The 14,255-nt window shown below is 47.2% G+C and overlaps 1 protein-coding gene across 2 annotated transcripts in view; it reads right to left on the bottom strand.

Annotated features, from left to right (window-relative positions):
• nrp1a (neuropilin 1a) overlaps positions 1-14,255 on the bottom strand; it is a 59,224-nt gene that overhangs the window by 41,953 nt on the left and 3,016 nt on the right. For both annotated transcript variants that reach the window (XM_068709655.1, XM_068709657.1), the window contains exon 3: positions 13,359-13,533. In XM_068709655.1, the coding sequence (XP_068565756.1) occupies positions 13,359-13,533 (175 nt within the window). The remainder of the gene's footprint in view (positions 1-13,358; positions 13,534-14,255) is intronic.

The following is a 14,255-nucleotide window of genomic DNA, read 5'->3' as shown; positions in this document are numbered from 1 at the left end:
CCAGAACTCCGACGGTTCTGCGCCAGTGGGCCCACACGCTTCGCCCTGCTAACACAGATTCATCCAGGCCCTTATCATCTGGAAGACATTACGGCGAACGCTTGGTGGGGCAGTTTGAGGGCTCCGCAAAAAGGCTCTCCTATTGCCAGCTGTGTTAAATGTACCTCTAATTCATCGCACCGAACACCTGTAAGGACCCGCTTCTAAGGGTTGAGCATCCTCAGGGAAGACGGGGCAGTTAACAACCTCTATTCAGGATCATAAAAGTAGAACATGGCCTACTTTTAAGGTCCCTATGGTCCCACAGTTTTGGGGTATTCCTGACCTCCCAATTTAAACTTACATTCCTCCTCTCAGGGGACCAGCGTGGTGATATTCTACGTCACATCTCTCCCGTTGTTGTTGTTCTTATTCCTCATGACAGTACATTCCAGTTGAGCCATGCATCTATTTATCGGTCTAGTCTGCTTCGGGTCTGGGTGGGCCTGCCAGCACACCACAACACACACACACACACACACACACACACACACACACTCAGACGATTACACATACGCAGTGAGCTGCCTACCACAGTGCTAACAGTGAAAAGCGTTTGCCAATCCAGCGGGGAAATTACAGGGAAAAAAGAAAAGGGGTAGGAGGCTGAGGAGAGGGGGGGGGGGAGGGTGGGGGGGTGAATGTAATTCTCAACGACCTTCGCTTCACCGACTCAAATGTATTAGCCTGCCTTCTCTCTTCAGGCACAGAGAGAAAGCAATCCGCCAGTGTCAAACGAGAACATTAGCCCTCCTTGCAAAGCCAAAGAGAAGGCGACAAACCAACGGCCTAACAATATAACAGTTATATTGCCCGAAGCTTTCCCATGGAAACAATCTGTCCTGCCTCTATAAATGTCCGCTTGATATGGCTCCATAAAAGCAATACAATCTGAGGCAATGGAATAACACTATGACAGACTGTATGAGTCCCATACAATTGGTGGGATTTCTTAATCAGACCATTTATAAGCTCAAGCATGCTGTGGAAACCCCCAGAACAAGAGCTCTTTCTTTGCCATCACTCCCTTTGGTCGAGCTGTGCATAGAACAAATGCCGTGCGCCTTTCTCCGGCATTTCTCTTTACGCGGCTGTCAAAGTGCAACTCGCTATCGCACGAAAACATGTCACCTACCACGTCCATGTCAAAACATCTCCGGGTAACACAAGTGGAGAGGCCTAAACAACAACGGACTTGGGACGGCTTCTGTGAGGCCCGGGGGGGACTTAGCAGGAAAAAAGGACTTTGTTGTCAGCTGTCAGAAAACTCCGGAGAGCTCACGTGTTAACGAGTCTCGGCGAACAAACTGTCACTCGGGGCTGTGGAAAAACATCATTAACGTTTGTACAAGGGGGGGGCACGAGACAAGCTGCTCCCCGACTTACTTTTTCCAAGCCTGGAGGGGACATACCTTGCTGAAATAAAACGGTCTCTCTTTCTTTGCCTTCCCTCCCACTCCGCCTCCCTCGTGCACGGGACATTCATTAACCCGCACTAAAATAACAGGTCCACTCCTTCCTGTAATGGCCCCCGCATCAGCTTGCCGGGACAGACAACGAAGTACGGAAAAAAAAAAACTTGGGCAGTAAGCCGAGTCTACGTCTTAATGATGTCAGCTGAAAACATTAATTGACTTGCTAACACTGCAATCTTTATCTAAAGGTCAGGACCTCGTCGTTAAAACAGAAGCTTTACCATGAAGCAGGAAAAAGGAAAATCTGCAGCTATCACCCCCCCCCCCCCCCCCCCCCTCCACTGATGTGTCTCCACTTCTGAATCCGCAGAAAATTATTGCAGGAGTCAGAAGGCCTCGGAACGGGGCAACCCACCCAGCGGGACAAACCACCAACCAATCAGAGCTGATGGGTTCAGAAGTGGTTCCTCGTCGGCGAAGAAGGGCATGATTGCTTCGCTCGCTGCCACATGGATGGATGGAAGATAAAAAAAAAAAAAAGATGGATGAAAAGATGGAAGTCCCCCGCCCAGACGGCCCAGCTGCAGCCCCTCAAACTGGCCTCTTTGGGTGTCGCCCCCACACTGGTTACACTCCGCTCGCCACTCATATTTTTAGATGCCGTGTGGCTGTTTCTGATTTTGTGGCGGCCTCGGCCACACGTTGGTGTAGCCTAGTCGCTTTCCCGAACAGCAATTATCATTAGCATTGATGGATTTAGCGTGCCTTTATCCATTAGCTTTCCTAATTACACTGTTGAGAGATCTGCTGTCGCCAACAATCAAATGAATGAATTTGGCTATTTAGACTCAATTATTGCATCCCCCCTCCCCCCTCTGCAACACGCACAATAATCCTTTATTTGGAGATATGAGCGTTGACTGACAGGGGGAGGATTCTGCCCCAAAGGGGGAATCCTTTCTGCTCAGCACAGAGCAGGCTCACACTGCTGTGAACTGGACGTAGATGAGGGGGGGGGCTAAAAACAAGCAGGGGAAATAAAACTGACCACACAAGCTCCTACTGTTAGCAAGCCGACTAAATCCCCTGTGCTCACCTCATATGTAAGGCCCGCTGCACTTTGAACCCTGCCAATAGTGAAGTATGTTCAGCTCACTTGCTTTCTGCTCCCATGGGGGACTGGGACATGCCTGCAGGGCTAAAACCGGGCTGTTGCATATTTTCAGTCATCCTGTTGTGCTCACTTCGACCTCCTTCCCTCATTAAAATTGCGAGGCATGACAAATGGGTCACAATAACACAATGATAGATATGTGAGGCAGTTTAAACAAAAGACGCAGTCAATTGGCTCGCCGTTACTTAGTCATTTGTCTTCTGTGGCCTAACGCCGCTGACTTAAAGATAAACTAATCAAAGAAATAAATAATAAATAATAAAATAAACTATTTTCAATCGAAGGATTTCATAAATGGGCTGATTGGTTTAAAACTGACTTCTTTGGTTGTGATGCATCTAAAAAAGTTATTTTGATTCCTGCTCCAAGACAACAAAGTTCACCACATTTTACAGTCTTGTTAAGCTTCTGCTAAAAGAAAGACACAATGAGCGGCTGATCATATCTAAAATGTATTTTTTTGTTCATCAAGCTTTTTGCATTATTGAATATTTCTATCAAAATTCAGGTGTATATTTCATTTTCCAAATTAAAAAGTGATTATAAAGTGAAATATTAAAAAAGGTGATAAATATTATTAATAACAATAATAAGACAAAAATACATCCATTCTCAGTGCTTTGCTGATGTGTGGCCTACATGACCGCGGTAAATAATAGCTGCTGTTGTGAGTCGGGTTGAGACGTCTTTTCTTCCCCATCACACATCTTGTTATCGTGACTACAGCCAGAATGAGTAACTACAATTAATTAGAAAAACTGCCCATGGCTAAATGGAAATACACATTTAGCACTTTCTGCCCCGCTAAGTGAGCGGAAATGAAATTGCTTAGCATACAGCAGGGCTCCGTATGCATCTTAGCAAGCAGATATGAATATTCACACAGTGAATGTCTGCCTTTGCGAATGAATCCCTTTGGCTACATTTCTAAGAAACACTTCATGGGAGTAAAGCAGTGTAGCAGTGGCCTTATTATACAGTCATTGTGACTGAGAGCTATTATGCAATATGTCTGTTATACACCCTATCCTGAGAAGTTTTAACACGTTAACATAACAGAGCCAGGAACTCTGTGATATGTTTTACAAAGGGCTAAAAGAAAAAAGCAGGAAATTATTGGCATAAAAGTCTGAAGAATACGAGAAAAGAAAGGACGCCGATAGTAAATTAGAAAGGACGAAAAGTCCCGTGCGTTTCCTCAGAGAGGGGGGAGAGAAAGGGAGGGAGGGAGGGGAAGAGAAGCACTCCGGCCCATTTCTGGGGCCATTACAGTAGGGAATGACTCCCATTTGTCCCACCTTGACATTTGAGAGGATCTCTGATTACACGGGAGAGAGGGGCAGGCAGAGGTGAGCGGAGAGAGAGTCCTCCACAGGGGTCTGTGGCACGGCTCGGATGATACGCCGGCGTTACAACAATGAGAAGTCAAGGGTAAAAATAACAGGGTGCTCAGAGTAAGGGGGCGATGTGGCACAGCAGCCGCCGCGTGTACGCTCCGTTTTAAAACACACTGTCACAGCCCTGCTCTGGTCACCTACGGGACTCGGTGGCAGAGATACACACACACACCCTGCAGGGAGTATTGGGCTGCTTCATCTTCACCTACTGTATAATGAACACACAAACACCCATAATCACAATGAACGGATTCGCAAAATATCTTGATGCCTTGGAGGCCCGTAAGCAGGGGTCCAAAATGGGCCTGGAACATACTAGAACCATTACTAAGCTTACATCAATCTCTTTGTGAACCAAAGTCAACCACATCAAGACAAAAAAAAATCCAGATTGCTCAATTTGACCAAAAAACAGGCATACATTTTTATTACAAAACAGAAGATTGGTGGAAAAACCGTGCTCATGCCGCTGTTAACTCGCCTCACTATCACTTGGACTAATTGTGACTTTTTGATCGTAAAATTAAAAGAACCAAAAGGGTTAATTTGGGTATGTCCCAAAAAAAGGGGGGGGGGGCGCTTATTCGGGGACATACCTTACTTGATATCCTGTTTATGAGGACATGGTATGGGATGCACTGGATCGCCCGGAACGCTCTAACCATGTGACGAGAAGAAACATGAGGAAACGTGGAGATAATTGTCAACAACCTGGAGCTAGTGAGTCACTGAACTTAACAATGGACTGATTCTAGCAGAGTGAACGCTACATAACATCACATTTTACGTGCTGATGAGAAAAAGACAAAAAAAAAAACCAATATGCCCTCCCTGAAAAAGGAGCGCCGCATGCAAAGGCAATCATCTATCTGTTCCTGATGCTGTGAGAAGCTAGCGGCGCTCCCCGCTGGGTAACGAGCTGTGTGCGCAAGGAGCACGCCGCGTTCAAAGAAGGCAAGAGGAGCTGAGGAGGAGAGGGAAAGGAGGAGGGGGAGTTGAAGCTGGGGTCAACTAGAGGTAAAGGCTTTGGGTGCTGTTCAAAACTCTCTCGCCTCTCCACAATGGGCAGGAAGGGAGAAAGAGTGGTGTGGCGTGGGTGGGTGGTGGTGGTGGTGTTGGGTTAAAAGGAAACTGACTGGCTGGGGTGACAGAGCGTGAAGGCGCGTAAGTTGAGCGGTTGATAGAGCGGCGGAACAGAAACAAAAGAGAGAAGTAGTGCAAATAGCTGATAGAGGTAGCTGGCAAACAGGTGCCAACACGAATCTAGAAAGGGTTCAGAGGCGTGAAGCATGCTCAGCAACAGCTAGGGAAGCTCGAGGGCAATGGTGGTAATAACTGCACTGGGAATTATTCAATTAAACGCCTCCCCCCCCCCCCATCCGTCCCCCGTAGCGGTCTCCCTCCCTCTTTCTTTGCCTTTGTCCTCCCTGCAGTCTGTGGAGGCGGAGGGGGAGCGAGGGGGTCGGAGAGCAGTCTGGGCTGGGTGCTCCGTGACCCGGTCATGTGGCTCGACGCGGAGCAACTTGGCTGGGAGCGGTGGGGCGACTGTGAACAGGCCCCCGAAAGAGGACTTGGAATGTCCGCTTATATGTATGCAAACAGCCGTCTGACCTTCAACCACACAATAACCTTGAGACAAGACGAGCTATTTGTAGATCTTAACAGGAACAGGAAAAAGGATGGTGACGAAAACAAATAAGGGGGAGTGGGGTTTTTTTTTCGACAATAGGCACACATTTGCTACAGCATGGCCAGTTGTTGCCAGATTTGTGAAGTTTCCTTTGAATGCGGATCAGCCCTTGGACACAATATCTACCGTCTATAACCACATCCTTCATTTCCTTCTGACGGCCGTATTGTTCCCACTGCGTGCAAAGAACTCAGATTTTCCAATGATGCAGCACTTCGAAGGCCAAATGAGCCGTGTTGCGAGGGCCACGCGCCAAGCGGCGTGTCTCTTCCGCGGAGCCGGGCAGAGAAGCCGAATGCTCGGCATTACTGGACCGATCAAAGTGCTGATGGCCAGCCAGCCCTTGCCAGTATTTGGAGGGCAAGGTGACTCTTTCATTTACTGGCCCTACAATCAAACTTTCCTGCCAACTTGGAGACAGTCTGGCCGGTAGTATTGTTCCCCTCAGCTTTCTGCTGAAATCCACTGGGAGTTTGTGTAAGTTCATGGAAAAGAGGGGCCTTCTTGCCGCTTATCTCAGTGTGGGCAGGGGTCATCCTGGAACAGCTTGGGGTACAGGCTTCTGATAACTCTTTCAGCACCACCCTACTGTGATAATGCACAGAAGGTTGCTGTAAGGCTGAATTTACAGCCTTCTTTTTTTTTTTTTTTACAATTACTGCCATCTAACAAAAGAAATGAGAAGCCGTGAGAAAAAGAAAAGCAAAGTGGCGGCTGCTATAAAAAAAAAAGGAAGACCACAGCTAATGTTGCCAATTTAGTGAGGAGAGATCAAGAAAAAGAGCAAACAAAGCAAGGGCTTGTGAGTGGCTCTAACTCAATCAGAGAGCGGCGGGGTACCGCCCCATCAATCACTGTCTGCTTGCCGCCCGGGCCGAATCACGGCCAGCCGAGTGGTGGAGGAACACCAGCGAGCCGACCCGCTGTGTGCGACCACAGTGACCGAAAATCAATTAAACTCATGAGCCTCATTCAAGGTTAGACCACTCAACGCAACATGTCTGACAAGCCTGGACACGACGCATTAAAGTGTCCAGATCTCCGTCTTCTCTTTGTGGGACGGGAGATGTCAGACATTGGGAGCTACAATCCACCCCGGCTACTGCTCTGCTACTTATGAACTCAAATTATTCCTCATTCATTCACCCTCCTTATCCCTTCTTGTTGTTTTTCCACGCGGCCTCATAAACTGAGAAATCAGCATTTAACGGAAAGAAAAGAAGGCGCGAGACGAAAACCTGTTGCTAATTATATTATATGAGGCGGAGAGAGGGGGAGACGGCGATTATTGCCAACTGTCCTTTGGAAACAGAAATGCATAATTGAATCCTAGCCCCAGTGTTTAATGCTTTTTCATCGGCGCTGGAGGGAAAAATGAGTATGAATTTTCTTACAGTCAATAGATGTGTGTCCAGATAGAGAGCTGTGATTAAGACATGTTGTCTTCTAATCATGAGACTCTCCATACGGCTTCTTTTCTATCAATCTGTTTTGGATTAAAAAAAAAAAAAAAAAGTAAAAGAGCATACGACTGACAACTCTAAGCTGTGTGGGCTGTGTGCGGCTCCATTCCACAAGAAACTTCCATATAGGGAAGCTTGCATTGGTTTGGGGCTGGAATGAAAAAGACGGAGAAAAAAAGAAAGAAAAAAGAATTCACCAGCCGTGTGCCAGATACAGCTTAGGGACACTCAATCTCTGGCAAACACAAGCCGCTAACTCCCACATCAAGATGAGAAACAAAACAGGCAGACACGTATGATGCTTTTGTGCCGAGATATATATATATATATATATATATATATATATATATATATATATATATATATATATATATATATATATATATATATATATATATATATATATATATATATATATGCGACCCAGGCTTGAAATCTAGCGGGTTATTTATGAGCACTGGCCTTGTCGCGTCTCTCTCTCTCTCTCTCTTCCTCGCCCTCCCTCCCCCCTGTTCCTCCGCTTCTTACTCCTCGGCTGTGAAGTGGACCTCCCCTCCCGCTGCGAGGTAGAGTGGCTCGCCTCCCGGTTGTGGTCAGGTTGTGCATGAATCAAAGTGGTGACAGAGCAGCGGGGAGGATGGCAGATGCCACGGACAGAAAGCTTTTCAATCAGGCTGCCCTTCCAAGCCGCGGCCAAGGTGAAACACTTCACCGGCGGATGAAAAAAAAACCAAAAAAAGACCCTCAACCCCAGTCTCACGCACACACGCACACGCACACACACACACACACACACACACACACACACACACACACACACACACACACACACACGTATTGCAGGCATATGCACAGACCTACTTATATCCTGCTCATTAGCCAGGGACTAACCCTTTATGGTTAAAAGAGATGAAGACGAGGAAAGAGAGTAATGAGAGTGAAGGTCAACGGCTTTCCGGTGCAACGTCTCCGTCCGCCGTCCTGTCTCTTTCGCCCACTGGTTAGCTAACAAAGTGAACACTTAACATTCATCTGCAGCTCTCATTTGCTTTGACCGGCTCCCCTCACCTCATCCACGCTTAAGGTTTGCAAGTCGCAAATGGGAATGATGAGCTGTAAACAGAAATTTAAGTCGCATAGTGCTCGTCTCTGGAAGTTTTACCACTCTGACAAAATAGGTATTTGGTGTAATTGCCATGAAGAGCAAACAAGACGCATTCAAGGTGGATTGCTCTTTGATCTGCTGCTGACAAGCTGGTCTTTCGAAAGCACACTGTTTCAAAGTCATTTGAGGTGCAATTTGATTTCCATTATTATGAAGCATGCAAGTCTTCTGTATTGCTGTGGAAAATACCAGGTGCATAATTTCAGCTGCTTTTGTCAAACCTGGTAGTTAAATGAAGCGGCGTCGCCTCGACACCCTCCTTGTTCTTTTTTTGCTGTGCCTATTTTGCAGCGCCGCTTTGAACTCCACCAGCACGGATTCTTCCCTGACACGCACTATGAAAAGACGCGCACATCCACAACAGAAATAAATGTCCCCTAACAGCCATAAGTATCTCCAACAATCCGTGTCACTCCAAAGCCCCGTCCGCTCAGCCCGGGAGGTCACAGCACTTCCCTTCTTTAAAAGCCTCTACCGCCACAGGCCCGTTCAGAAAAAAAAAAGGCTCCTGTTGCGTTCCTGCCTTATTTATTTTTCTTCCATGACAACGGCTGATAAACGGTCGCACAGCCCACTTCTCCTTATTTGCTCGGGGTCGCCTTGTAGAGGAGGGTGAAAGAGGAATAAAGGGGGCGGGGAGTAAGAGCTGTTTTCAGATCCTCACTCCCCAGCTGTGAAGCTCCACCGCTCTCTATCGTGGAGCTGCTATTCAGGTGACAGGGGCAACGGGGGAATTAGGGAAATTGGCCGACTGGATCTTTTCCCTAAAGCTCCTTCTGTCCTCCACTCTCACTTCCTAGAAACAGGTGGCACTCTTTGTCGGGCACCGTGGCCATATGAGTGGAGATAGTGGGATTCCACATGACAAAGACAGAGCCAACTATAGATCTAGGGAAGGGTCATACCCGTCCTCCCCCTCCCCGAGCTCCCGTTAGTCATCTCTGGAGTCCGGGGCCTGGTCAGGAATGCCAGGAGGGGCAGGATGTCTATTGTAGAGGGTACACAGCGGAGAATGTTTGCCTTCCCAGCAGGCCCAGCAGCTCCACAGGGGCAGCTCAGTGGGAGACCGCAGCGGAAAGGGGCAGTGGGACGGAGAAAGGAGCGGACTACAATTAAAAAGAAGAGGAAGAGAGTGCTTTCCCATGCTTTGAGTTACAGGCACCTGAAGGCGGCGGGGGGGGCTCTCGCGGGCTTTTGAAGCGTGGAGAGGTGGGAGGCTGACTTTCCCCCTCCGTCCCCCCGTCCCCCCCCCCCTCCACAAAGGGCTGCTGCTTGAGGAGGCATTCCTCAAATATCTCCGCCGCCTATAGTACCACCCTGCCATACATGTGAACCCTCCCCTCTCCATCCACTGCTGCACAGACTGTCCCAGAAAAACACCAACCAGACAGAGAGAAAAGCAAAGAAACGAGGAAGTGCTGAGAAAGAGGAGAGAGTGTCTCTGCTTTTCAACCCCCTCTCTCCTGCGCCTCCAAAAACAAACAGTGCAGCTCTGACTGGCTGGCTGGCTTGCTGCAAGGGAAGAAGTCACTGTTTTTTTTTTGTTGTTTTTTTTGGTTGGGTCAGCAAATCCGATGCTATCAATGATTCATAATGTTGTCAAGGGTGCATCACATTTACAGAAAGTTGTCTCTCCTCTCCGAGAACAGCCTGAAACTCAGGATGGGAGATTCAGCAGGTCTATGCTCAAACCTGGAAACCTTATCAGAATTCTAACTTGGACAGAAAGAACTATAGTCTGTCTTACAAATTTAATAAATTGCCCTTCAATCTGCCTTACGTAAAACCTGTCCGTCACTTTGTCTAGATTGAAATCCACTGAAACCTCTGTGTTTCCTTCAGATGATGGAGACGAGCCTGGCAGCCCTTATCAGATCGCAGAGAAATGAGAGTGCCCGGGGAGGGAGAAGAGCGAAAGCGTATCTATTTACTTCAGGGTTTTTTTCCTAACTTGAGCTTAGCTCGCTCATTCCGACCATTTTTCAGAACGAAATTGACTTCAAATATTTGCCTCGATGCGGGCGGCGCCTTCGCCTCAAACTTCATTAGCCGTGGGAGCGGCGAGGGCGAAACCCTCCCGAAAACTTCACTCTACGACGGTGCGTGAAAGGTAAACACGCTCTGCATTCAGAATCGCAGGGCTCACTTAAGTCTCCTTATCTCGGTGATGAAGTGCTTTCCTCCCCCGGCTCTCAGGATACAGGCCTCTGCACTTCCCCAAACAAACCTGTCGGGTGGAGCACACACGTGCAACAATCCCCCCCCCCCCCCCCCAGACAGACTCCACTCAGTGAAAGGCTGTTTTTCCCTTTTACGAGCATTACTTTGAGTGCTTCTTGTTTGGTTTGCAGATAACAGCCATGTTGGGGAACATGTGGTGCATGTGTGTTCCATTTGCCCACTAATTAGATTGCAAGGCAGTGCACTGAAGCATGCATTGTGGCCCCCGCCGCCTCCGCCCACTCTGCCAGTCCATCAGATAAGGAAGCCATTCTCATCAGTTTCCATTTATGTAAGGGCTGATTTGGTGAGTGGAGCTGCGACGGGGAGTCTGATGGGTCCAACGCAAATCACACCCAACTACTGTCCACGGACACATGAGTAACTATTCCCCCATTCCATAATCCAGTTACCTATGACATGCCTTGTCAGCGATTAGAACAGCAGCCCACTCTCATGTTACATCGAGCCGTAATTTGAAATTAAGGAGGAAAAAGGGAAAATGGAATTCACGTCATGGCCTGTCGTTGCCGGCTGATGCCAAAGGGAAGCAGCACGAGGCGGAATACATTGTGAAGTGGAACTAAAGTCCCATGAAAACCACTGCATTAGAAACATTAAAAATGAAACGGCACGCCGAGGTAAAACTAGGGAAAGAAGCTGTGGGTCAGGTCGACCCCGTTTCCCAGCGCAGTCTCTGCGTGGCCCACATGAATCAGAGACTCACTTAAGTTTCACAGCCGTCTGCCGGTGTCATTTGTTTTGCGTTTCCTCTAGACGAGCGGCTCAGATCCTCCTGACCACACTTTTGGCATGACATATAGGTCGCGTCTGCTCCACATGTAATGACTAAGGAAACAGGGCAGACAGCGAGAGAGAGTCGCTCACAGACGCAAACAAATTCACGACACAAACTTCATCTGCTAGAACAAGCTAAAACTGGCAATCTGCAAATTCGGCGGCTGCTGAATGAAAGCGTCGAGCTAATTTGTAATTGATACATGGATGGATCGCTGAGCCCAAAGCCCGCCCTCCTTTCAACTTGGTAAAAAAAATAAAAGCAGCTTTCGTGGAGCCTGAGGGGGCCAAATTCTTTTTACTGCGTGTGTTTAGAAACAGGAAATTCATTCCTGACTAATTTGATTAGCGCCAGCATTGTTTCTGCTAACACCCCCCTCTCTCCCCTGTCCCTTCCTCTCTCTCTCTAACTTGAGGATGTTGGACAGTTTAATAGTCCCTCTGGTGCTGAAATCGGACCCAAAAAGAAGTGTCAAGGAGCATCCAGCTTTCAAAAAGATGGCCATTTCGTCCTGCCATAAATCTCTGACAAGCAGTAAAGAAAGGTTAAAGTGGGATTGAGATCCGGGATTAAAAAAGAAAAGAAAACACACCCTGCAGACATATATACGGAATGGGGTGGGGGGGACACTGAGGGAGCACAAAAGAAGCAAAGGGTCCAGGTTTTTTGGGTGGAGCAGTGATACAGTAACAGGATCCAGCAAAGCCCTGTACTCTCCCGAGCCCTGCAGCGTAAACAAACAGCTGAGACAGTGCAGGGCAGAGGCACCGGCACACGCACCAAAACCACACACACACACACACACACACACACACACACACACACACACACACACACAGAGAGACGGGCAATCAGAGGGAGGCGGTCTGCCCAGGCAAGGCTCACCTCAGGGCACCCACACTGACACAGGCTCATCACATTACTGTCTGTCTCCCGTTTCATCGGCTTAAACTATCTATCTGACAACAGGTTAGCCGCTTAGCTCTTTGTTGGAAGCGACAGCTCGCGGCTCGCAAGTCAAATAAGGATCAGAAACTAACTGTCGCTGAGGGATTCACCTTAAAAAAAAAGGGGGAATTTCACCAAGTTTTGAGTTTAAATCTAAGTGAAGGAAAACAGATGAGTCAGATCATTTCACTTGTTTCCAGCTCTGACATTAACAGAGTGACTGCCTAATTAAAATAGGCTGAGGTTGTTTTTTTTTTTTTATTGAACCCCACTCTTGGAAGTTATTACTTGTTTTGGGAGAGTAATGGGATTTTATGAGCAAATGTGAAAGTAAATGGCTCATTAAGACGGACATTTTTTTCTTCTTCTTGCAGTGCATTAAGTAACCACGGTTAATGGCATCCGGTGAACCCAAAAGGCCTTTTGCAAAATTACGGCAATTCAAATCAATATCACACACCGGTGACTTCACTCCACGAGGACGGGAGGCGAGGGCATTCCAAAACCAGATGGCAGGGAAGGGACATTCCTGCTGCCCTGTGTAGAGGCAGAGCAGGATCACATTGACACGGTTTCAGTGAGCCTGTCGCCACTAGATGGCACAGTTTCATGTGCAATATGCATGAGGAGAAGGGGGGATGTGTGTCTCACACACACACACACACACACACACACACACACACACACACACACACACACACACACACACACACACAGATGAAAGGAAAACACATGTATACAGGCTATGCGATATGAATGTGTTTGTTTGTGTGAACAGCTTCTACGCAGCCTCTCATGGTGTAGTGGCTCCCACAGTGAGCTTCCCAGACAGATTATTTTCACTAATAATGTTATTTAATTCACTCATTTTTGCAGAACAAAAGCATACAGAATATTTTCAGAGGTTTCACTCTATCGTCCTTATTCCAGACTAACTTTAAATCAAATTCGGAGACAAAAAAAACATTCGATGAATGAGGGTTTTTTTGGGGGGGAGGGGGACCAAAAGCACATCTGTTTTCCATAGAAAATATTGTGGTGTACTTACTTGCACTCCCGGTCCTCCAGATCGAAATGCGGATTGAAGTTGATGAGGATCCGCTGGTGAGGACCAGGCGCCGATATCACCCACACGCATCTCTGAGAAGGGGGATAGGACAGGGGGTATCCGGGCGAGGTGAGGTAGTTGGCGGTTGAGATTCTGATGTTGCCTCCACATTTATCTGCCAAGGGGAGTGGGAGAAAAAAACGTTTTTCAGGAAAAGAAACTCATATTTCACAATTCTGATGCTCAAATTTCATACATTGCTATCTATCTAGCAATTTATAGTTGGATTAGATCAGAAAATGTGCAACTTCCTTAAGACAGGAGAGATTCAGAGAAACTTTTTCTTCCCTAAGAGAGTCCAAAATATCTTATACAAAGTTGAATTGGTCAAGACAAACAAATGTTAGAGTCTGCACAGACTTTAACTGGCACACAATGTATATGCATGTTGGTATTTAGTATCCTTATTAATAATATTATTATTATTTATGGTGAGTTGTTATGGAGCAGCCTTGCTGTGGCACACTGAGATGAAACTTAAGTTCAGATAAAGGAACAGTTCCTCACATTAGAATAAGAAAAGGAGCAGCTTTGGGCAGATGTATAAATGCAAATTAAAAAGTGTGAATGGAGAAGCTTCAGTGAAAGAAAAAAAGTTTTTGGTTGGCCGAAGCCGAAAGTCCCAGTGATTTAGTCTGTTCCTCTAAGCTACACTATGAGTTTCACCATTAAAAGGAATTATGCTTCTCAAAGGGCCGCAACTCACATTTATCTTCATTCGCGCGCGTTTTCATCATTTTAACATAAAAGCTGCCAACATCTGCTGCTTTAATACTCACGCGCGCAACCACACACACATACACGCGCGCTCACCTCTTGGAAATCAGTTAAATCGGA

The sequence above is a fragment of the Cebidichthys violaceus genome, unplaced genomic scaffold, assembly GCF_023349555.1.
Source record: "Cebidichthys violaceus isolate CVI_PGR_0920_01 unplaced genomic scaffold, fCebVio1.0.p SCAF_15, whole genome shotgun sequence".
In the NCBI taxonomy this organism is placed as follows: domain Eukaryota; kingdom Metazoa; phylum Chordata; class Actinopteri; order Perciformes; family Stichaeidae; genus Cebidichthys; species Cebidichthys violaceus.
The sequence above is the reverse complement of the archived record's forward strand: the minus strand, read 5'-3'. Positions and strand labels throughout refer to the sequence as shown.